The sequence below is a fragment of the Hydractinia symbiolongicarpus genome, chromosome 8, assembly GCF_029227915.1.
Source record: "Hydractinia symbiolongicarpus strain clone_291-10 chromosome 8, HSymV2.1, whole genome shotgun sequence".
Taxonomy (NCBI): domain Eukaryota; kingdom Metazoa; phylum Cnidaria; class Hydrozoa; order Anthoathecata; family Hydractiniidae; genus Hydractinia; species Hydractinia symbiolongicarpus.
Genome location: NC_079882.1, coordinates 5,476,760 through 5,501,377, shown reverse-complemented (window position 1 = coordinate 5,501,377; position 24,618 = coordinate 5,476,760). Strand labels below are relative to the sequence as shown.

Here is a 24,618-nt window from a genome sequence, read left to right as displayed (position 1 = left end):
TTTCTTTAATAAATGGTATCGAAGAAGCGTGATCGAACGAGTGCTCACTTGAATGATGTGATGGATGCTGACGTTTGTGCATACCTTAGCTTACCTAGCTAGCTAGCTAGCTGTATTGACCATTTGATTTTTCGCCATCTATATTTACGTAGGTTACATAGAAATGCTTTAGTTAGGGGAAAGCGATCATACTCAACTTGTTCACAACGTGAGACGGAGAAAATACTTTAATAATCTATTATAGCTAGCTAGATATAGCTAGCTCCCGTATATAAGTCCATCCATACCATAAGTGAGCAAGTAAGTGAAATATATTTTACTCTTAATAAAGTGAAATAAAACTTTTTTTAGAGAATTAATGGTGTTTGACCAGGGTGATTCACCAGAAAGTTGCACAAAATTATTGAAGTTTTTCCAGTGGAAGTTTGCTGTTTTGAAAACCTCAAAATTTCACCCGACAGAAAATTAGATCATGTATTTTGTTGATCGCTTTGCTAAGAAAAAAACACAGAAGATGCCCAACTGCTTAACTGAAACTGTGAAATTATTGTACTGTAAACTCATTTTAAATGAACTTATTTAGAAAATTATCATAGTGTACAAGCTGTCTAAGGAAACAGTACATACTATATTAAGCCGAATTACTACCAGAAACTTTTTTAATTTTAAAGAAATATGGTATTGATTTTTGAGATGTAACATGAAATGAAGTTTTAAGTTCCCTGAACCTTTAAAACACAATATCAGGCTTTTTTATTGTTTGATTACTTTATTTTGCAATTGTTTGCTGAATAATTGTTTTTGACTTCGTCATAAATTTTCTTGAGAAAGATATTTTCAGGTCAGCTAACGTGGATGTATCTGGTGATTTTGCAGTGCCAATCAGTTGGTGTCAATCCAAAGTTACAGTGCTGTGTGGTAAAGGACTTCATACTAGTTAAATTTGAACCCGCATAAATTTTATGAAAAACAACAGAAGCTAACTTGTTTAAGAGCATTTTTTTATTGCCAAAAACTATAAGTTCTAGATTTTACATCCCAAAGACTTAAAGAGTAGCATTTCTAAAGAAAGTGAAATAAATCAAAAATGGGGACTTAATCTTTTGACATATATATACATTTATTAAGATTTTAAAGATCATGGAATGAATAGTTTTTGTAAAGGCAAGGCGTATCAATAATGTCTCTGTGTTTGTCACAACTTTTATAAAAATTTTTATGAAAATGCTTTATAATGATGTATGCAACAATAAATTTATATATATCGCTAAAAAAGGTGGTTTAAAAAATCATGCTCAAAAGGTATGCTGTATCGTTAGCATTAACTAAATTTGATACAATTTTTTATAAGAAAAATTTTTGTAAGAAAATGAGCTTTAAAAAATCTCAAAATCCTCAGCCTCAGTGTGTTAAGATCCAATTTTTTTAGGCCTTTGCAGCACCGTAGTTTTGTTTGTGGTACTGCAATTTAGTGGTTAGCGATTCAATATGGGCAATTAAATATTACCATAGCCCTGGGTTAACCCAAGCCATTTGAGGGAAATTGGGGAAATGGTGCACTGTGTGGGCTGTTAGATGTTGCAGGGAGTTGTCTGACAGAGCAAAGAGCCTAATTTAATACTCCAGGACTCCCCATAAAGCCATGTTCCCCATCTTGGAAATAATAGACAGGGTATCCTTCTATATTTGCGAGGCTAGCCATGTAAAATATACACATCTACAGTACAGTCCAGATGTAAGCGGACCATACGCGCAAGTTTCACACCTTTTTCTCGGAGGCGGTAGTTGTTTGTCTTTTGTTCTTATTAATTATCTTGCGAGTCTTGTAAGTCATTAACTTGCGCCTAATAAACAAAAGATTATTGAAGAAAAAATAGCTTATTATAACTGCACGTAACTATTGTTAAATAGTGTTAACATAACTATTCCCGATAGCATAATTGCAAATGTTATCAACTCTATCAATGTGACACGAAGTGCCATTGTTTAATATTTTTATTAAACAAATGTTTTGCGTGGAAACTAAATAAACTAGCGAGAAGGCATTGTTGGTTGCGCGGGTGAAATAAAGCTTTTAAGCGATAGAAATTATTATATTTTAACAAAGATTGAAACTTTAATTTTAATAGAAATGTTTTTTTAGATTGCATTTTAAAACTTTAAAAACGAAAAACGGCGATAGAAATGTTTTTTTAGATCGCATTTTAAAAGTTTAAAAACGAAAAACGGTGATAGAAATGTTTTTTTTTAGATATCATTTTAAAAGTTTAAAAACGAAAAACGACGATAGAAATGTTTTTTTAGATCGCATTTTAAAAGTTTAAAAACGAAAAACGGTGATAGAAATGTTTTTTTAGATCGCATTTTAAAAGTTTAAAAACGAAAAACGGCGTTATGTTTTTTTAGATCGCATTTTAAAAGTTTAAAAACGAAAAACGGCGATAGAAATGTTTTTTTTAGATCGCATTTTAAAAGTTTAAAAACAAAAAAACGGCGATAGAAATGTTTTTTTTAGATCGCATTTTAAAAGTTTAAAAACGAAAAACGGCGATAGAAATGTTTTTTTTAGATCGCATTTTAATAGTTTTAAAACGAAAAACGCCGATAGAAATGTTTTTTTAGATCGGATTTTAAAAGTTTAAAAACGAAAAACGGCGATAGAAATGTTTTTTTAGATCGCATTTTAAAAGTTTAAAAACGAAAAACGACGATAGAAAAGATTCGTTATATCACATGCGTGATACTATAAAACGTCAAAAGTTATATTTTTAGATTTTTTCTTTCTTCGGTATTAAAATTTAATTTGTTTTCGAAATCTTATCGCAAAGGGAAAAGTCCCGAACGTAGGGTTTTTCCGTTTGCGTTGCTAAGCGTTGCTTTTTATAAAAAGAACTTTTAAAAGCTTCGCATGTTAAAAAATATATTTCGACGATAAAGAAATATTACTAAAAGTTTTAAAAGTAGCATTAGTTTTTTTAAAATATTTAGATCATTGGATTTGTTGTTTTTTAAAAGAGCTTATATCAGATTAAAATCGCGTAATTATAATTAGTTTCGTTGTTTAAAAAAAATTAAAATTCAATGGCCTTCGCGTTTAATTTTTTCTCGCGCAGAATATTGTTTTTAAACAATGGTTCTTGCTATGCTTTTGTTTTTAACACGAAGCAATTATTTTCGTGCAATTTGAAAGGAACTCCCTATCCTATTGTTTTTTTTAATGAAAGCAATTATTTTTGCAAGTTGAGCGTACGCGTACGCTTACATCTGGACTGTACTGTATCTATCTATCTTGATATTTACATTTACAGTTACTAAATTCCCATAACAGGTCTATCAATAAGGGGAGAGCAATTGCTCTTGCTCACACAAATGCTTGTTCAATTCTGAGAAATGATAAACTAGCTGAGCCATTAATTGCTCCCCCAATTCCAAAAAACATTTTTCCGGCTGAGCAATATTAATTTAACTCCTATGGAAATTAATTCTCTTTCTTATTACCGTAAAAAAGAATTAAAATATGTAAAAAAAGATAAAATAGAATAGATAAAAAAGATAAAATATATGTGTTTATAAACTAACTCTATTTATTCAGATGCTCTCCCAGCTTAAATTATTGTAACGTTGGGGGAGCAATTTTTTGCTCTGGTGTTATTTTCTTATTGATAGGCCTGCCATAATTTCAAACACAACGCAATCGAGTCAAATATACATTAAATATAACAAAATGTTATCCTAAAAATAACAAGTCTCTTTATCTCAATAAAATAAAATATTTTAAATAAAATAAAAAAAAATATATATAATGTTATTCACAGCTGTCAATAATAATTTATAAAGAAAGCTAAGAAAGGAGAAAAATAAAAATTAAGAAAATTTCAACCACTATATATTTGAGCATTTTGCTAAGAAAATTGGGAGTTCGGTCAAAAAATGGTTTTCCTATAAAAACAACAACCTGTATTGAATTTTTTCTTTATACTCTGTCTGTTGAGTTAACGGATTAATTCTTTTTCTCTTTTAAATTGCGGAAACAAATTTAAAAAAAGGAAAAAGGATTATGTTAATCAATCGTATAATTCAAAGTACCTTAAGTTGATTAATTTTTGCTAATCTCGCAAAAATTTGTTTGAACTCTTGATATGTAGATCTTAGAAAGTTCTTGAAAAATCTTAAGAGTTCTTACTAAGACCTTTCTACCATGGAAAGTTTAGCCAGTATATTTCTGTGAGAATAGACTTTCGCATAAAAAAATCAAATTTTTACAAGAATAAACTTTCTTGATTGACTAATGTTATCATACTTTAAGGAGAAAACTTTTTCAGAAATCAAGGTTAATTTACAATAAATACTTTACAGTGTACTTATGATGAAATACACTTGTTTAGGGAGCACTAACTAAATATGATTCATTCATCTCTGCCCTCCTTTTTTACTAGCCCCAAAATGTTTTATCTTAGATCTTTAACTTGTTTATATTGTCAACGGAGAGAAGATCTCAAAAAATTGCTGACACCTTTTTGATTGTTTCTTATATAGGAGCTCATGGGTGTTTTAACAAATGACTTATTATCGGAAAGGACTTTTTGCATATATTTTCATAGTTGTTAAATAGCATCATGTGCAAAAGCTCCCTCTTGTTTTTGTTTTTTCCATTAAAAGACATCACTCCAAGGCCTGGAACTCTGGCAGAAACCATCGTTTCGTTTCCGTGACGTTTCCGCAAATCAAAAAAGACGATAACGATAAATTGTTTCCCTTGTACAATATTTCAAATTAAAATAATTTTATATTATAATATTTATATATTCATAAATATAATAAATTACTAGTATGGAGTAGGTCTTGTTACTAACTAGGGCAATTATGAAATAATTCTTTACTTATTTATCCGTTTAAAGCTAATCGTTACTGTCGTTGACGTATCGTTTCTGCAAGGTCTACTTTGCGGAAACGAAAAACCGTTTTGATCGTTTCCGTCAGCTTCAAATCACGGTAATGATGGATCGTTACCCTAGACTCCACAAATTTCCAGGCCTGACTCCATGTATATGCATTTTAGACATTAAGGGAAAGAAAAGGGCTAAGTTGATGGTTTTGCATGACACACTATAGTTATAAATATATATTAAAAATTTATACAATTGTGTAATATGCGAACCTAAAATGGTGCTGCTTGAATTGCATACAATCAAAGAACTTGAAAAAAACTGGTCAATTTGTGTTGCAAGATATTTAAAGTAATAATAGTGAGAGTGTAAAATATTGGTTCTTGTTTTAATTCGTTTTTTTTAAAACATAAAACTAGATTAAAATGACTGATATGCATTATTCGTGTTGTCGGTTTACACATTTATTGTGTTGTTATAGGTGTAGATTTAATGTTATTCGGGCCTATTTGAAAGACATATAGGTTTTAATCATAGGATTATAGGCTGTCGGGTATAGACACTGCATTAAAAATAAGCCAAAGCTACAAGGGACTACAAAAAATGTAAATATTCAATAAGGTGTATAGCAGTAGTAGTTAGCTAATTTCTTTTGGAAAAACAATATAGCCCACTTCTAAATAACCACCCACACTTAAATACACTTATATATTTCTATATACTTTTATAAATTCAGCTCTATGATCACTTAGAATATACTATTTTCTGTGTTTTATTTCAGAAAAATGGCAAGTACAGATGAAGATGAAGTAATCAGTGAATCTGAAACACAACATCCTAATGATGTTATATATATATACCCAATTGCACCAAAGTTAAAAAAAGAAGTTTCTGGTGAAGTAGATGCTAATACTATGCCAGCATTTCAATGCCTGGATGAGGTTTATTTTTGTTTTTCACTCTTATATATATATCAAGTTTTTAAACTTGTAGATAGATTTCCTTGTTAAGTTTCTATGTAAATTTTTAAAAGTCTCAGAATGTTAATAAAAGGAAAAGTTTAATCTTATCTAACGTTTATATTAAAGTTTCCATTATAATAGTTGTTCAACGTGTGTTTTAGGGTAAACAATTTTAGATGTAAAATATAATTTAAATTCATACTCTTCTAGCTCATAACTGAGGGGAAAATACCAGGAGCTAAGGCTGCCAGACTTAAAGCAAAATACCAAGACCTTGTTGATCATTTAAAGAGAATTAGAGAAGCTGAATCAAAGTATTTGCATGAAGGAAAAGAGCTTATGCAAATTGTGCAAAAACAACGTCATGATTTGGAACGTGGTGAAATGTTTCCATCTGTTGAAGATAATGAAGTAAATCGGTTAAGATCAATATTGTTAAAACATGGAAATGAGCTTGCAGCTTGTAATGAAAGATTATATCAACTTGACTTTAAGTTAGAAGGGCTTCAAGAAGAGAAAAGGTTAGTTGAAAAGGAGTTTGAAAAATTACCAAAGAAAGAAGAAATTGAGAAACAAGTAAAAGACACCACACAAGATGTAGATGATTTGAAAGTAGAAATTGCTCAACGAACTCATGAAATTGCCAGTCTGGAAGAAGAGGGTTTGTCAAGACAAGATCAAATGGAAATATTATCAAAGGAAATGGAAAAGTTAGAAATGGAGGAACAACTGTTGAAGGTCTATATGAATTAATAAGGGTTGTTTACTGTGGTTAGACTGTGGTTAACTAATTTTTCAATTATCCAATTTTTGCGTGCTCAGCAATAGGAAATTGTATCCAATAAAACACACACCCATCATCTTAATCTTCTAATTTTTATTCTTCAACAAATAATTTTTTTTTAAATCTGGTTTTTATTTTTCAACCAGGTCTTTTTATTGCGTTGAATTTCTTAAAACATTTTAAAAGAATTTTGGTCTATTTATCAGTCACTTTTAAAATATTTGTTTTTTATAAACAAAAAGCTGTTTGTTTCACTTCAAATATATTAAAATGCGGTCTCAAACACAGATGGTATTTGCATCACTATGAAATATATTCCTGCATTTTAAAGAGGACTTTGTGCGAGGGTTGATTATAATTAAAAAATTCTAGATTATGCACCTATTTTATTTATAGCTTCATGCGTAGGCTTTTTTTTTAATATCATGTCAGCAAGAGGAACACCAATATAAATTTTTTATGGCATAATGTTTTTAGTTATTTATTCTTTTTTAAGTTGTAAATGAAGCAAGGTTACCAAAACTTCACTTTAAACACTAAATTTAATCAATATGCTTTGACAGATTTTTCTGAGAAAAGTCTCATTACATATTCTTGCTTATGTTATATTGCTGAAATTGCTAAAGCCCCTGGACTTCTTGTTATATTTTCACAAAGCATAACCCTAAGCACTCTTATTTTAAAGCAACAACAACAAGGGTTTTTATTTAAAATTAACCTATCTCATTTTATTAGGCTAAAAAATAAGATAGGTCAATATTAATGTTTAAGGTTTGGGTAACCTCTGTTATCTATTTCGAAGGAAGCACTCAAATGTCAATAGGAAAACATTTACCATAGTATTGTCTACACCACTAGTTACAAGGTTTGAAAAAATGGCAGCAGTGTTTAAGCTTCATACAATTTATTTTTGACAGTGTTGTGACAATGCATGGTATCTACTTTTTTGATGAATATTGCTGTTATTAAGTATATATTTCTAATTTTATCATCTTTTAGTGAAATAGGCTAAGTATATTTTAGGTTTTAATATAAGTTTGGTCACACATGAGCCATTGTATGTTGATAGGTCTGAATAACATAAGGTTAAATAACATAAGGTTTTTTCACTGGGAGAAACTCTGTAATGAAAATATTTTTTTAATATTTTTGCTAGACGTTACATATTAAATAATACTTCAACTTTTTTACATAGGAGGAATTGGTGAAAATACATGCAGAACCTGCCCATTTAATGAAACAAACAGAATTGATAGCACGACAACAAAGGTAACACATGGTATACAATATAAAACTGATTCAAGCGGTTAATAAGAAATCTGTAGCGTTTTTTGTCTAAAAGGCTTAGCAACAGGATTTATACATCACGTTGTTAACAAATAGCTAAATCCGCTGCACTGATTGGCTAAAAAGCCACTATAAGCTTAATAAAACACAGTATAACTTTTAATCTCATGGCAACCAGGATAGTTGCTCAAAATGTAAACAAACAACTTTGGTAGAGAATTGTTAACATAGCTAGCTACATACAGACTCAAAAATCAACGTACAGTAAATCAAAAACCAAATGGCGTATGTACAATGGCGTATAATTTGAGACTCTTCTTATGACAAACTTTGGTTCAAAAAACGTTTAAAAGAATTCTATACATGGATATTTGAATGTTATGTTTTGTTTTTGTATTTAAAAAATTGATGCAATGAAATGTGAATGGAACATTTTCTTTCTTTGTCAAAACCTGGTTTATACAACCTTTTCACAAGTAAATCTTTAGAAAATAATCCTGGTTTCTACAAAACCAAGCAAAATAGCTATCAGGAAATAAAAACAAGATAAACTGTTTTATCTATCTCTTCCAAGAAATATTACCCTCAGTCAGAATATCGACCTCGCTAGCTCGGTCTATACATTTGGCCTCTGGTAATATCTCTCGGTATAGATAGACAAACCATTTTATGTTGTATTGGTGTAACTTTTAACCTTGTAGCAACCGTAATATGGTAGTTATAAATGTAAACAAGTAACAATGCCAGAAAATCATAAGAACCAACGTGCATATAAACTTTCAACACAAAATTACTGTGTTTGTAAAAAAACAGCTTTTTAAACAAAAAAATGAGCAATTTCAACTCTCTAACGACATTTATCAATTAACACTTCTAACTTCTTAAAAAGTTTAAAATCATATCCTGTACAACTAACGAAATAGATGCATTGTTTGTGCCATAGACCCTGACAAAGAATAAACTTTTGTTTAAAAAACTTCTTTGGTTGTTGGATTTTTTTCTCACTTTTCCTTGATAACTGATTAAACCAAAGTTTTCTTTTTAACAAAACCTGTTTTTGGCACAAGAAAAATCCTTAGAAAAAATATAGTCCTGGTTTTCTCACAACCATGAAGCAGAAGTGCAGTTCAGGTGTTTATGAAATTGTTCCGTATATGTATACCTCTACAATGAAATTTTAGTACTCCAACACAAACAGAATAAGACGTTTTAAATTTTGCCCTCAGCATAGAACCTTTATAATGATGTTTTAACGAATGTTTGTTAAACCATGTGATTTTACCTTAAGGTTTAGCCCTTGTATTGAAAAATAAAGAACTATGATGGCAACTTCATGTATTTAATATTTTTTTGTATTTCAGAGATGTCTTAAATACACACAAGCAGTATGAAAACAAAATTGCAGAAGTTAATAATGAAGTATGCAAATATTATGTATAAGAGATCTATTCATTGGAAAGCTTTTTTGATGCCCTAAATGGCTGAACAAGCAGTGTAAGAAATATTAAGGGTATAGGTCTTCACTAATAAAATTAAAGAAAGTGATCGTGCAAAATAAAAAATGATCTTCTTAAAATTTCGGTTTTCTTAAATTCATTAGCAATTTTTAGAATATGTGCATTTATTCTAGATTTCAAAGATATCCGACAAAAAAGCTTTTTTTCTGGAGGAGAAAGAAAGTGTATCGAACGATATACAGAAGCAACGAAGTGCATATGAAGAGAATGTAAATACTGTATTTTTGTTGGGTTATGATGTAAAGAAAGTAACTGCAGCCACTGTGAATTTCTTTGTTTCATACTGTTACAGGAGAAAGAAGTCAGCTTATTAATGAAAGAATGTGATTTAGCTAAAGAACGGCAAGCAGAGTTGCTAGGTGACAGGTGATAGAATAATCTTTATTGTTTATTAAAATATTAAATTCAATCCACATTTCTAGTCTAGTCCTTAAAAAATATTTACTCCCCCTGCATAATGAAAATATGAGAGTCCACTTTTAGCACGCTTCTTCAGAGCACGAATTAAGATGCTATACTAGTTATAAGGTTTTCCTTTCTTAAAATTAAGAGTCAGTCTAAAATGTTTACTTTACGTCTATTACCCTGTATATTGCAAATATGCTTTTGCCTTTAAACATAGTTTTTCTTTTTTATTAAAACCCAGATAAACTGACTGAAGGTGTGCTTAAAATGCATTCAATCACAATGGGTCAAATTGATAAAACGTTTTTATCCGAGACAACAAAGAGAAAGCCACATGCCAAGATAGAAGCTATGAATTTCTAGTTTAGTATAGAAGTTACGTAAGGATTTAATCTGTTATTACATTTTCAGAACAAGTTTGGATTTGAATATCAAGCATGCACATATGAATAAAAGATCTGAGCATGATATCCATGCTCGAAAAATTCGTGAAAAAGATCGTGATTTAAAGTAAGTTCATTTTGCCAGGTTTAACTGCTATTATTAGCACCATAATTCTCTAAAAATCTTTCTATAATTTGGCCCATATTGCTGAAAGTCACCAAAATTTCTATTAAGCTTAGCCCTACTTTTGTTCGACTTATTGCTGATCTTTCTGTGTATTTCTTCTGTTTTAATTACAATCCAATCGTCACCCATTTCAAACACAAAAAAATTAGAACCCTTCCCCGCCCTAAAAACGAAATAAAAGATTCTTTGAGAAATTCCATGGACTTAAAAGAGTTTTATTTGCAAAAAATTGCATGTTTACCCGTGTAATAACTTATTAAAATCACTTTGATCAATGAAGCCTTGGACTATATGGCAGGCCTGGACTGTTCGGAGCAATAATGACTATATTACCCCTCCTGCCTTGCCGATTTTTTTTCTTCATTTTTTCCACCTTTTGTTTACAGAAGTTTAAAGAAAGCGGAAATAAATTATAACATCATCAAAGATAGTTATAATCACACGAAAGGTATGTACGATAAGATTAAAGCTCAAGTGGATTCACAGCCTAAAGATGATGGATCTCTTTTCGAAAAGAGAAGAGAATTGCAGAAAGAAGTTGACAATGCCAAAAGGGCGTACACGCAGCAGGTATGATTATGGTCACAACGTTGGTATATTTGCCTCTTTAAACCTCCTTGATTTAATACACAATACATGGTTTTACCAAACCAAATATATAATATATAGTATACTATATCATATATACCATACTATCATATACCATACTATCATATATACCATACTATCATATATACCATACTATCATATATACCATACTATCATATATACCATACTATCATATATACCATACTATCATATACCATACTATCATATATACCATACTATCATATATCATACTATCATATATCATGCTATATCATATATACCATACTATCATATATACCATACTATCATATATCATACTATCATATATCATACTATCATATATCATGCTATCATATATCATATTATCATATTATCATATTATCATATATCATACTATATCATACTATACCATACTGCCATATACCACGTACAGATTTCATCTCTACTTAAGAGGAAAATGGAATGATAAAAATGAAAAAGTGTTTAGGAACCAGGTAAATTTTGATAAATTTTTCTGCCTTTTTTTAATTTAAGGAAAACATATTTTCTGGCAGATTACGAAAAACTTTACCGCGTCTGAAAAACTCTTTTTTTTCTCATTTTAAACAACATTATGTGAATTTTTAGTTAGAAGTTATAATAACTCGTACATATAAATGCAACCATTAAGTGAGTTAAATAACGAAAGTTGTAAGTCATTAGAGTTTGCATCCTCCTACTTGTGTAGCCTAGTAAGTATGCTCTAAACAGGTACTTTTTGTTTCTGAATGGTTTTACAAATTTCCATTTTATCTATTACTCAGAACGCATTAACTGTGCACGAAAAGCAGCGTGTCGAGAGAGGCATCCACGATGAAGAAAGACTGCTCACAGAGCAGAGCCAACTTCGCATTGATGTGGTAGATTTAACAAGACTTGCACAAATTAAAGCTGACGAGAGAGAACAAAAAGCTAGAGATTATTTAAAAGCAGAAGTACGATACCATAAGGCGCTGGAAGACTTAAAAACAAAAGATCTAGCCATACAAGATAATACGAAAAAGTTTGCGGAAGTACAGAAACGGTAAAGCTTCTTCTGTTTTTACTTTTACCTTGATTCAGTGTTCGCTAGAAGCATGTTATTTACGTAATTTTAACCAACAAGAGGAAAAGGATTTTAAGAAATTAAAAAAGATTCTAAAATTTTGGAGAACGTGGAGCAGATATATTTATTATAAAAAGATAAAAAGAAGAGGATTTTTTAATTTTTCACTGTTTTATGTTTCTTGTCTCATTTTATTGAACGAAATTTGCAGCACTTGCAGATTTACGACTTTTTTTTGAAAAAATAAGGGTAACAAAGGCTCACGATATTTCGCGAATTTTTCAAAAATACTGAATATAAGTCCTATAAAAAAATTCTTGAACCCAACTGCTAAAATGAGTCCCAGTGAAAATTAAATTTTTACTTTCAACTAAGACAGGAAAATGATGCAGGTACAATCTATTTTGTTTCAAAGTGATATGTAGATAAAATATACTATTAACGTTATAGGGAAAAAATAGATAGCAGTGCAACCATTTCTCGCAATTATCTCTGAACAGTCTCAATTTCGCTGCATCAAATAACTTAAGTGAAGAAAATTCGACATATCACTTTTAAAATGAAATTAACCAAGTGCATTATAATGGTTGTGTTTCTGTTCGGTATTTCTTCGGTCATCTGATAATGCTGGGAATTAATGATATACTTTAGAGAAGGAAACAATTTAATAATCAACAAGTTGACGAAGTTATGCATTACCATTACTATTATCATCATTATTATGCACATTTTCATTTTCGTTTCACACTTGCTATAAATTGTGCAGGTAAACGATCTCCTTAATATTTTTGTCTGGTTATTTGTTTAACATTGCACTTCAGGTTGGACGATTTTGCAAAATTGTACGACATCATCAAAAATGAGCGCAATAAATGCGTTAATTTGATCCAGATGAGTACGCAAAAAGCTGCAGAAATGCAGGAGAAGATCAAAATTCTACAGAATGAGATTGAAATATTAAGAACAGCTGCTGCATCGAAAGAAAGGTAAATGAAGAAAATTAACTTCTCTTAGTCTGTCAGTTTTCCGTGCTGCAATTTGTTTTTTTCAACACTTCAATGAAATTACTAACTTTAAAGATTTCTGACTGATTTTTAGACAGTTCCAAAAATCTAAGCTGAAGCACGCGAACGGTGTAGTGATAAGAGATAGCTTACGTAATGAAGTGAGTAAACAACAAATGACTTCAGAAGAATTGAAAGAACAGATGGAGCAACAGGTGAACTCTTTTTTTCGCTTGTTTTTCTTGATAGTACACAATGAAGGACAAAATAAATGTGTTATGATACGTGAACTAATTTGAAATCATTAATGATTGAACAGATAATTACTTGCATGTAAAAAACCTGAAAGCTAAGCTGAAGTTGGTGTAAAAGTAACACCATCTTTGCCCAATTAACCGGATTGGTTATATAAAACTTTTTGGAAAACTTCTCGTCATGTTTTTACTTCTGATAGAAAGAAACACGAGCAAGCTTGTTGTTAGTAAGCCATTCATAGTTTTTATACTTTGTTTTCTTTAGAGGTTAGCTATCTCCAAACTCAACGAACTTATCAACAAAGCTGAAGAAAATATGGTTGAATTGCGTCGCAGATATGAAAGCTCAGTGCAGGAAAGAAATCGCAGGGGGATTCAGTTGATTGAAAGAAACGAAGAAGTGTGCGTGCTTTATGAGAAAGTTAATGTTCAGGGTTCCATCATACGGAATGGGGATATGGAATTGCAGAGTCGTGAAGAAGAAATCAGATTCCTAAAAATGGAAACTGCTGACTTAAAGCGCTCTATTGACTTATTAAAAAGTTCGCTACCTAACAAAAAGGCTTTAGATAATGAAGTCACAACGCTTCAAATTCAACTTGCGCAATGTCAGGAATATATTTTGGATTTAGAACACAATCTAGAAGACGCCACTAATGCTGATCGCATTCGTTTACTACCAGGTAGCGACCCTTCAATGGAAGAATTGGAATGCAAATGTGTAGAGGTAAGTTGTTAGAATGTGAACTATACGTGTTCACCACCCCTGCATGATTATTCGAAGATTTGTGATCATTTCGGACATTTTTTTGTTCTTCAAAAATGTAAAAAGGTATATACCTTAGTTCTTCGTTTCTGCATAGACTGATATTTTTACGATCACAGATAAACATTCCAGTGTTAAGAATTAACTGTTGAAAGTGACTATAGCTTGATAAATGTTCGCGATGAAAACAAAATTGTACATTTATGCATTTCAACGTTAACTGGTCAGACTGTCATAAACCTCCTTCAACCAAACGAGATACAGTTTTCCATTTATGTTACAACAGTTGTTTCATGCGATCTGCCATGGAAAAGTGGTGTATGAGTACGTGTAACATTATAAATCTTTGTTACTATCATGACGTGCTGTTGTCGAGCTAAAGATCTGAGATTTTGAAAGGCGCAAACTGTGCTGAAATTCTGTATTTTTTACCAAACACGCAAAACTAATCAACTATTATATCCTTACAAACTTTACGAATGTTTAAGGAAATATTGCTCATCCAGGAATCATTCCGGCTCCAATAGATTCCAATAGACTTGATAACTAGATGTAAACTTTATGTTGTTGCAGATTTTATAGAGTCAAATTAAATTCACCAGATGTTAAAGGACACCTGGTCATTGTTGTTGTTTTTGTTGTAGAATTTGATGAATGTTACTTGTTATAATTTCAGCTGGAAAAAAAACTGACCTGCAAAGAGGAGCAGTTATTGGAGAAAGAATTGATACATGAACAAGTTAATCGCCTTTCCGAAAAATTAAAAGCTCGATCGGACACCGGAAAAACGGATACTTTAGCATTGGCTAAAAAGGTTAGTACATGAAGTTCTGATTGTGCTTACACGTGGCCGGAATGAAACTTCAACGGCGTGAAGTTTTTGAGAGTTTACATGGTACTTTTACTCCGGTGTAAAATGATATTCAATTCCGGTGTGAACGAACATTTCCGGAGTAAAACTTTATTCATTTCCGGATAGAAATAATGGTCATTTGTAGAGTATTTGATGTTAACCTTTAAGGAATGTTAAAAATAACCCAAATTTGAAATTTGACCTCAGTGTTAAAGACAAATTAGACCGGTGTAAAATTTAACCCTTCCGCAGCGAAAAATTGGCAATTTTGAAAAAAAGTAATCCACAAGTTTGCTGCATTTGGGTTACGTTGGAATAATTGACACCTTTAATGTTGTGAAACAGTAGTTTCTTTTGTGCTTTTTATGTTGTGTCTGATTTCGAGTTATAGTACTAATCTAAACTTCACTTCGCAATTGCTTATATTTCAAGATTAGCTAAACTAAACAACGTCATTCCGTATAAGATGTTAAATTTTCGCGAGATTAAAACGTATTTTAAATTATGGAGGGCGGTTATTGAAGGGCGGTTATTGGAAGACGGTTATTGGAGGGCAATATATATTTTAGAGAAAATCTAACATAAAAACAATCTGTTGTGATGTCTACACAATCTTTTGATGATTTATTTAAATGTCTTTGACTCCAAGTTTTTTTTTAATGATAAACATAGTCACTTAATGTCTTTTTGAAAAAACGCGTCAGGGCTGTGTCTCATGGTGGACTGCGTTTCATGGAGGGTGTCTTAAAACATAACCTAATTACTAGTAGTTCTTAGTTTTAATAGGGTAAATCTCGCCAGTATTCATCAATTTTCCGAAATCTGTGTATGAGAATTTTAATTGTTTTTGATTTTGGGTATTTTTGTGTTGTGTCAATTGCGGCAAATTTTCTTTCCAGGACATTTTCTCCCGGTTAAATTTCTTCTGTTGTAGTGCACCACAGACAAAAGTAGAAACCAAGCATTAAAAAACAGAACATCGAACGAGAACGCGCACAACTTCAAACAGTTGCAATTCTAAATTCGAAGTTCACCTTTCGAAATTAATCATCAACATGATATCGGAAGTACTGCCTTGTCAGATTTTCATGATGCCATTCTTGTTTTAGATAAACGAAGTTCAAGCAAAGATCAAGGAAACTACAAGAAAGATGATGGCGATGGTTTCTGAATTGTCGATGAATCAGGTAAAAAACCCAAAACATAAATAAAATAGACAAATCCTCCTCCTCCTTCCTCCTACTTCTACGGCGCTGTGTTATCATGGATCTGACGTTCTACTTCGCTTGTAGTGGAATTCTAAGTGTTGATTTTCGTCAGACGTATCCATCTCTTTTTATTCTGATTTAGGCTTTAGCTATGAAGCTTGGGCAAGAAATTCGCTCAAAAGAGGAACACGTACAGCAATGCTATGTACGAATGGAGAGAGGTGAAGCTCCATCGCAGGAGATAGAACATGAGTGGTTACGTTATCTTCGAGAAGAAGTTCGAAAAATAAAAGAACAAAATGAGCGAGCTAGGGTATAACTAATACAGTCATTTTCTGTTTGTATTAATATCCGAAACGACAAATTTTTGTGCTTACAAACTAAATATCGGACTAACAATCGGATACAACTTATTTACAATCGGATTAAAAATTGTTCAACGATCCTAAAAAATCTAATTTTCGATTGCATAATCTGAGCAGGAAATTGAGAAGTGTTATTGGCTGGAATTATTGCAAACAGGAACGGATAAAACTATCAACTAATTATTTTTACTGCCATTTTAATTTCCTTTCAAAATGTAATTTTTAAAATAGCTGAAGTTAAACTTGCGTAAAAAAATAACCGAAAATAATAATACATCAAATATTTTTGAAAAAACAATTTATATTTCCATCCCAAACTTTTGCTACTGTCGTGCTTCGTGTATTTTCCCTCATAAGAAATCTTTCAACAGTTAGCCTTTCAATTTTTTTGTTTTTATTATTTTCTTGTTTTCTGCTTTGCTAATTAAAAAAAAGCAGGCACGGAGTATTAAATCAGCCAAAACATTTTTTTCTTTTTACAGGCAGAAGAAGAATTGGAACATTACACAATTCCAGGTGGAATCACCACAACAGCTGAACCACGCCCAAACGCCTACATACCTGATGATGGCAATGATTTACCTCTTCCCAGACCTTACGGAGGTAATGCACCGTTTAAACCAACTGAACCAGGTAGCAACATGAGACATATACGAAAACCCGTGGTCAAACCTATTGAAATATAAACTATATTTTAATTTTAACTGTTCATAATATGTACGTAAACATAAATTGTAAATATTTTTTGAGATTGTAATTTTGTATAAAGCAAAATATATTTTCTTTATATTGAGGCACATGATTAGTGTCTTTTAACAACTTAGACAATCTATTATCAGAATTTAGTCAAAGCAAGCCCGGACGTTGTCGACATCTACCATTTTAAAACGTGAATTTACTAACACCCGCCTAAAATAAATATGATTTTAACCAACTTTCCTTAAAACGTATTGCCTGTTTAGTGTCTTCAAAAAAATTCAGGCGCTCTGTACTTAAATAGAATCTGCGTCACGTGCTTGTCAAGAAACGCTTGATAAGGTTATCTAAAGTCGAAACGGAACAATGATGGAAAGGTGAACAAAACAACAGAATGGTTCTTTGTCGTTTTGTTTTTTCCTTAAAATTTTTACTCATCGTGTAAAAACTCCATTTTTAAAAACTTATTTTTTATTTTTTTCTCCACCTTACACGTTTTAACAACTTTACGTCCAAATTATGTTGCTTCTCTGGAACATCTCGTTCCCAAGTCTTTTCCTTGGTTTTCTGATACCGCGGCTTGGATCAATATTGCTTGATTATCCGATTTTTTGACGCATTGTGATTAAGCAATTCTGTAACAGTCTTTTCACTTGTTAACATTTTTTGCGAACAAAACCGAGAGAATCGTAAAAGAGAACCTTCACAGCGTCTGAAGACAATTAACGTTAATTACAGACCGGAAAGTATGTTTCATTACACCACAATTCTCTCATTAACTCAGATCGTTTTTAATTTATGATTAGTTTCTATTGCCTCACTCTTCTGAATGTCATCATTTGTTTATTTGCCGCAACATCCGCTTCAAAACATAACTTCGAAGAAGTTCTTTTCATGCTTTAAGTGTTGTACATTTTAGATGGTAAAGATGACAATTTTTTTAGAGATGTTAACAATATAATGTGATGTCTTTTTTGTATATTTGTGGATATATATTTTTGGGTTACTTTGTCAAACCTCATGGTAGGTTTGTCTTTTATATTCACCACCATATTAAAGATTTGCGTCATCAAAGGTTTTAATTATTTAAGGTTCGTGTTTAAAGATTATTTTTCTTTTGAAAGTTGCTAAGAATATAATACACTACAGCCTAAATCCACCAAAAAAGTGTAACAGTCAGACTCGATATCACCTGGTTCATATAAAAATGCGTGTAAAATAAAGATTAACATCTGATCACGTTTTCTGTTAGTCAAGATCTTCAGCCGCTTTTTGCGCTATCGTTAAAACAAAATGGCCACTTTAGCCTCAAGTGCTGTTCTGACGAGGAGGGGCGATGAAGCTTTTATTGTCTAAAGACACATGCTTAAATGAGAACGTCCAGAGCAGTATAAAGTTCAAAGGCTTTCCATCACACATTTAAACGTTAAACTTTTTAAATTTAGAAAATATTTCTTATTATTCTTTTATTGGTTTGTTTGCAAGTTAACTAAGTGCTAAAAGTGACATATAGACGTCGATATATTATAACATTTGTGTCTTGCTATGATAAGATTTATCTTCTCTCCTATGTTTTTAAATTTGTTGAAATAATGTTTGTACAGTGTACATAAGATATTAATAAATCCGGCAGGGACACCGTAGGGAAATTCTATTATTGTCAATAAAAAATATCGTCTAAAATAAGGTGTTTGTTTGGTTTTTTTACGGAGAATGTTTGTTCTTATATTTTGAGCATGTTTAACAAATATTTGTAATATAAAATAAAACCGCTTGTTAGCATTTTCAATCCCAGAGCTCTTTGAGATAAACCTCAGCATCTACTACTATCGAGGTTTTAATCTCAAAGAGCTTTGGGGACGAGGATGCCTTGTCTGTGCACTTCTCTAACAATTTTTTAAGATTGAAATGTAAAATAAATATAAAATATAAAAACAAAAGCCTTCGAAAATAAATTTCTACCTGTAACAACTGCAGGGCAGTTAAATGTTGTGCACGTTGTGATGTCATTGTTTACATTACACCCCAAAAAACTAGAATGGAACCCAGTCCTAAATTAAATTGCGCCTGCCAGTTTATTATAAGGATTAGGTCTATTGCTTCAAATAATAATAAAAATAAGAATAGTGACCAGCTTGGTTAGAAATTTGTAAAAAACGCGTGTATTTCTTCTTTCACCGCCCCCTACAGGATCATGCCTTGTCCCCAGGGCTTTTTTTCTTTTTCTGATCAGAAGAGAAAAAAGCCGTGGAGACAAGGTTGCGGTTGGACATCATCAATGCTGGAAAGATATTGACCAGTATTGAGTTAATTTTTTCACAGTAGTGTGGGTCAGGTAAACAAATTTCTGATGTGTTCCGATCTGACGATGAAGTCGTGACTAAAAAAAGGACAAAACATTCCAGCTAGCTATGGGTAACTGCTTTGTTAGCTAGTTTTCGGAGATACGTATGTGCGCTGATGATGGATATATTATATATAGCTAGCAAGATTTGTTTGAATAAAAATACTCATAAATTTTTAAAATATTTTTAAAGTGATAGCTAGCTATAGCTAACAATTTTAATTTTTTATGACACTAAAGATAAATATCTTTTTAAAATGTATGTAACAAGCTGGTTACACTGAGCATAATCTCTATTTAAAAGTCTATTTAAAAGTCTTGACTAGCGAACTACAATTTGCATCTGTTATTTTCATCATTATCTATATAGCTAGCTACCACCATTATGATCATACACAAAAGTGATTTTGCTATACCCTGTAATTATTTATTTAGACTTCTTAGATACTCTAGCCAGCTAGCTATATTAGTTTCTGTGTTACATTACTTACTTGAGTTTATTCTGTGCGGCCCCTAATTGGGTCTGCGTAGCTCAAAATGAGCATTAAATACTCTCTAGGACTCTCCATCTAAGCCATGGCCCCTCCTGGAAATAATAGACAGGGTATATCCCTGGATATTTGTGAGGCTAGCTATTTAAAATATGCACATCTATCTATCTATCTATCTATCTATCTATCTATCTATCTATCTATCTATCTATCTATCTATCTATCTATCTATCTATCTGTGGTTTTCTCATGACCATTTCCATGATGATGTTTGACGCTGTTCTCCTAAATGAAAGGTAACTTTGGAGCAGTGGTTGGTCATGTATATTATGTAGAAATTGGTCTAATCTTCGTTTAAAGCATGTTTTGGCATAGTTACTGATGTCCCTTACTGATGTGTTTTAGGGGCCTTCCAAAAATTTTTTTGGGCTCCATTAACCTAAAGTTGGCCCCTTTAAGGATCCTCCTTAAAGGGGTCAACTTTAGGTTTGATTTTGCTATAAATATTTTTTTGATTTTTGATGTAGCATTGATTTCGTTCTCCTTATGCTCTCTTTTATAGGATTCTTAAAGATTTAATTCAATATTGATAAGTTTTGTTCATTCCTATTCTTTCGAAGTTGCCTTGTAAGTTTTCTACGTTTTCTCAGTGAGATGTATCAATCCCTTGAAATAGCTGAGTGTATTTTGGGTGGTTTTATTGACAGTGAATTGATAGCAATAACATGTAAACATTTCTTTAAAAGATTTGTATCGTTATTATGGAGTTGATTGATGTTTGTCTAAAAGTTCTTGCCAATTGATGTCAACCAATTTATTGTCCACACTTTCCCAGTCAATTTTGTCACTATGGATGTTAGATCAGTCAAACTTTTGAATTCTTCTCATTTGCTTTAATGACTGTTTTCTTGAATGCTTTGTGAGTGGCAACATCAATGATAATGTGATCTGAGTTAATGGTTGGGGTACATGTCTAATTAAAAATTTTGTTTGTTAGTAAAAAGTTGAGAATGTTCCCACTACTTTGGATTTGTGAATGATTTAGTTTTTAGATGTGTGATAAAATCAGATAGAACGATAAAAAGTTGTTCGTTGCAGCGCCTTTAGTTGTATCTTCTGACAGCGTATATATGATATATATTAAAGTCACCATGGATAGCATGGAAAACGGACGTTAAGCCGAGAATGATGATGAATGATGATCACCATATGTACATGTCAGGGGTGCAGCCTCTGAAGGAATTAATCTTCTCTTGGATGAAAGGGGTAAGCTCCATAAATTTGGGAGCAAATTTTCTGGGTAAGCTTTTATAGGCCCTTACTTACAAATTTGATTGTGAACGGACATGCAGATCCCAAGTTATGGGGTCATCAGCAAACAATTAAAAGGCCTGGTACGAGCAATCGAGTATCATGTTGGCAAAAATTTTTATGTTAATTCAATTTATAATATCTATACATTGATAAAGTTTAAATGCTCTATAATATAAGTCCAACATCATTTTATACCTCTAGTTCCCTCTAAGAAAACCATTAATCTCCATTGATATACCATTCGGAAACAAAAAGGATGCTAGTCAGGAATAAACAGACACCTCCACTGTTCTTTCTAAAAAATTGTAATTTTGTCTCTCTAATTCTAACACATATAGTGTTATAAGTTTGCATTTAGAACAATAGAAATATGTGCTCTTAAGTCTTGGGAACTGCAATAAACATCAGCTAAACTTCATTAAGAGAAAGATATCTAGATTAGAAAAAAAAAATTAAAAGGGTTACTGCAACCTTAAGAAGCATTGTAAAACTTTGGATTTGTACTGCTTTCATTGAATTTTCCCCTGAATATTTAGATAAAACATGTTAAATGTACCCTGATACAATCTTACTTAAAGGGAGCAAAAGCACCACTTCATCATGCTAAGAAAGTTAAAATTGGTTAATAGCAGGAGTTTGTCTTCAGAATATGGCTTTTTTACTACTTTTTTTCAACTTTACGATATGATAAGTGTATATATACTGCACAAAACAAGAAGAATGATTGGAATATTTTTCATATGCTTATCACTTTTGATTAACTCATTTCCCATTTTCTCTTTTTGTATGGTACTTTTGAATAAGTTTTGCTTTCTTTTTTAGTATATCAGAATTTCTTTTATGTGCAAATTTTGTCTTGTTGATGAAGGGGTAAAGTAAATAAACAGAATTGGAAAAGAAAACATTTATTATTGTGGGCACATATCAACAGTTTAATTCCGAAAGCAAACAAAATAGTAAGTATAATTATATATCTGTGTACATATAGGTTTTTATAATAACTATAGGTAGTGTAAAGATGATAAATAAAGTTTATGAAAAGTAAGTTTATGGGTTCTGATAATATAAGGTTATATTTTAAAAAAGTCATGATTTTGAAGCTAAATGCATCAATGCTATACTTTTTTATGACCTTATGGTACTTGGATCTTGTTTCTGTCTGCTTATCTTATAGAACAGTAAAACCATTGAATTTGAAAATTTGGCAACTCTTTACAGTATTGAGTCATTGTACTATTTATCATTCTGACTTTTTAGTATCATAATTAAGGTAAATTATGTTTTACTGAACTTGCAAGCAGTTAAGCATTATTAAATTTTATAAATTTTTAATTAGGCTGGTAATTAATGTATTATGTTTTGTACGACAAACAAAAGAATGTTAGAGCATGTTATTTCCTTTATTTTTAATAAACCTATCCAACCTGGTTTATACACTTCTGTGTACTGTATTTAAAAGAATTTCTTTATATATTTGGAATGCTGTAGTACGCTAAACTTCATTAAAATGCTATTAAATAGGTTATTAATCTGATTAAAATGGTGATGACAGATTTAATGCTGCTCTTTGATTGGTAATTTTTTTTTCATTTTAAAGACTGATTTTTATAATGAATTTGATGTTAATTAGTTTAACTGAGCTTGTAAGTGCTGTTGAATTTGAAAACTCACATATGCAGTATAGTACCAAGATTTGTTTGTAGTTATGGCAAAAATGTTTTTTAAAATGTGAAGGTGTATATAATTTATCTCTTATAGAAAGAAGGTTGGTAGCCAGGAATTGTTTGCTCTTTATTTATGTTAAAAAGATTATGGCATGAAAACAAACTTATCCATCATAAACATTTCTATTTTTTGTTTTTGTAAATGCATATTGTTATATATTTTTTATGTTTCAAACTCAAAGGTTTAAAACTTATAAATAAATATTTATAAGAAGGAACAATGAATTTAACTTAAGGACATATAAAGTTGATAAAGAGTTGCTTAACATAGCAATCTACTAAAAGCATATATCTAATCTAAAATGATTGACATTCAACTTGTGCCAGATGCTAACTTAACTCAAGATCTAACAGATATGACACAAAGTTAAACATAAATTTATCTGTAAATGTTGGTTTGTCATGGCTTATCTGATTTTCTCAACCACAATCTAACATTAAAACCTGCTCACCGCTAGCTAATATAAATCCATCCATTAAAGCGTGAGTTACAAATCTAGTTGTTCGCATATAATTTCAAAATAGCATTAAAATTTTACACCTCTCTTTACTAAGTTAAAACATAATATACAATAACATTAATCATTGAAATTGCAACTACACAATACTGTCCTGCCAGCACTATTTTGCTACTGGAAGTATTTATTCAGCCCCTACTTCCCTGTGCAGATCTTGGTTAGGACTTTGTATTATATTTAATTCTTTACCCTTAACATTTAACCCTAATATGTTTAAAAGAAACTCGACCAATCAGAATCATCCATGTATTGTTGTTCAAGTAAAATTTCTAAACTAAATAAATCAGCCTTAAAAATATTTGCATAAAACAGTTCTGTACAATGTCATAAGTGTTTTTAGGTCATCAGTCTTGGTCATGAATATTTGCACTCGCGTGCAGTGGTACGTAAGCCTACACTAATACAGGCGTGCGATCAGTTTCGCACACCTAGCTTATGATTTTGGCGGGCAAATATTACATTCAGAAGAATGGCAGCGCAGAGTTTTTGAAGCATAGTAGTTGGCAAAAAAATTGCGACGTAATTTTGTTGTGAAATTTAAATGAATGGTGTTATTATGAAAAATATAAGGTATAGAGAACATTAAAGTCGGCCCCTTCCCTTCATGCTGACACTCTTATGCTTGGCTGGTGCATTACACTGAGACTCGAACGAAGGACGGAAGACCATTTGGAACCATACCACAAGTTAGTCCGACCTTCATTGCACAGAGAATACTGCGAGAAGAGTGCGCACCCATGCAAGTTAAATATAATTAGAACACAGGAGAGGTTAGGTGTCCTGTACCTTAATACAGCTTTTGGACGAATGTTCTCGTGATGTAATAATACCAAAGAAAAAACATGTTCAATAAAGTTTAAAAAATCTTTTTAAAAGGGGAAAGAGAAATCAAATATGTTTGTAATAATAATCGAAGAAATTGTATATCGTATTAAAAAGAAGTCCAGAAGTTCTCTCTCCCACACCACACAGCAGGCAATAAGTCAGCTCTGCCCTTG

General features: G+C 31.4%; 1 protein-coding gene across 3 annotated transcripts; it reads left to right on the top strand.

The window, feature by feature from the left end:
- The first annotated feature begins 22 nt into the window (after positions 1–22).
- LOC130653928 (coiled-coil domain-containing protein 146-like) lies at positions 23–17,330 on the top strand. Of its 3 annotated transcripts, XM_057456423.1 has the most exons (18): positions 23–300; positions 842–918; positions 5,668–5,827; positions 6,059–6,586; positions 7,828–7,901; positions 9,281–9,338; positions 9,550–9,645; positions 9,729–9,802; positions 10,253–10,351; positions 10,798–10,981; positions 11,803–12,062; positions 12,905–13,069; positions 13,182–13,302; positions 13,607–14,068; positions 14,784–14,921; positions 16,070–16,147; positions 16,311–16,481; positions 17,016–17,330. In XM_057456423.1, exons 3-18 carry the CDS (start codon positions 5,672–5,674, stop codon positions 17,217–17,219), a joined length of 2,868 nt encoding a protein of 955 aa, XP_057312406.1. In that variant the 5' UTR covers positions 23–300; positions 842–918; positions 5,668–5,671; the 3' UTR covers positions 17,220–17,330. The 3 variants fall into 3 exon arrangements, with proteins under 3 accessions (XP_057312406.1, XP_057312407.1, XP_057312405.1); XM_057456424.1 differs by lacking the exon at positions 842–918; XM_057456422.1 differs by lacking the exon at positions 23–300 and having other exon boundaries at positions 315–918.
- The last annotated feature ends 7,288 nt before the right edge of the window (positions 17,331–24,618 follow it).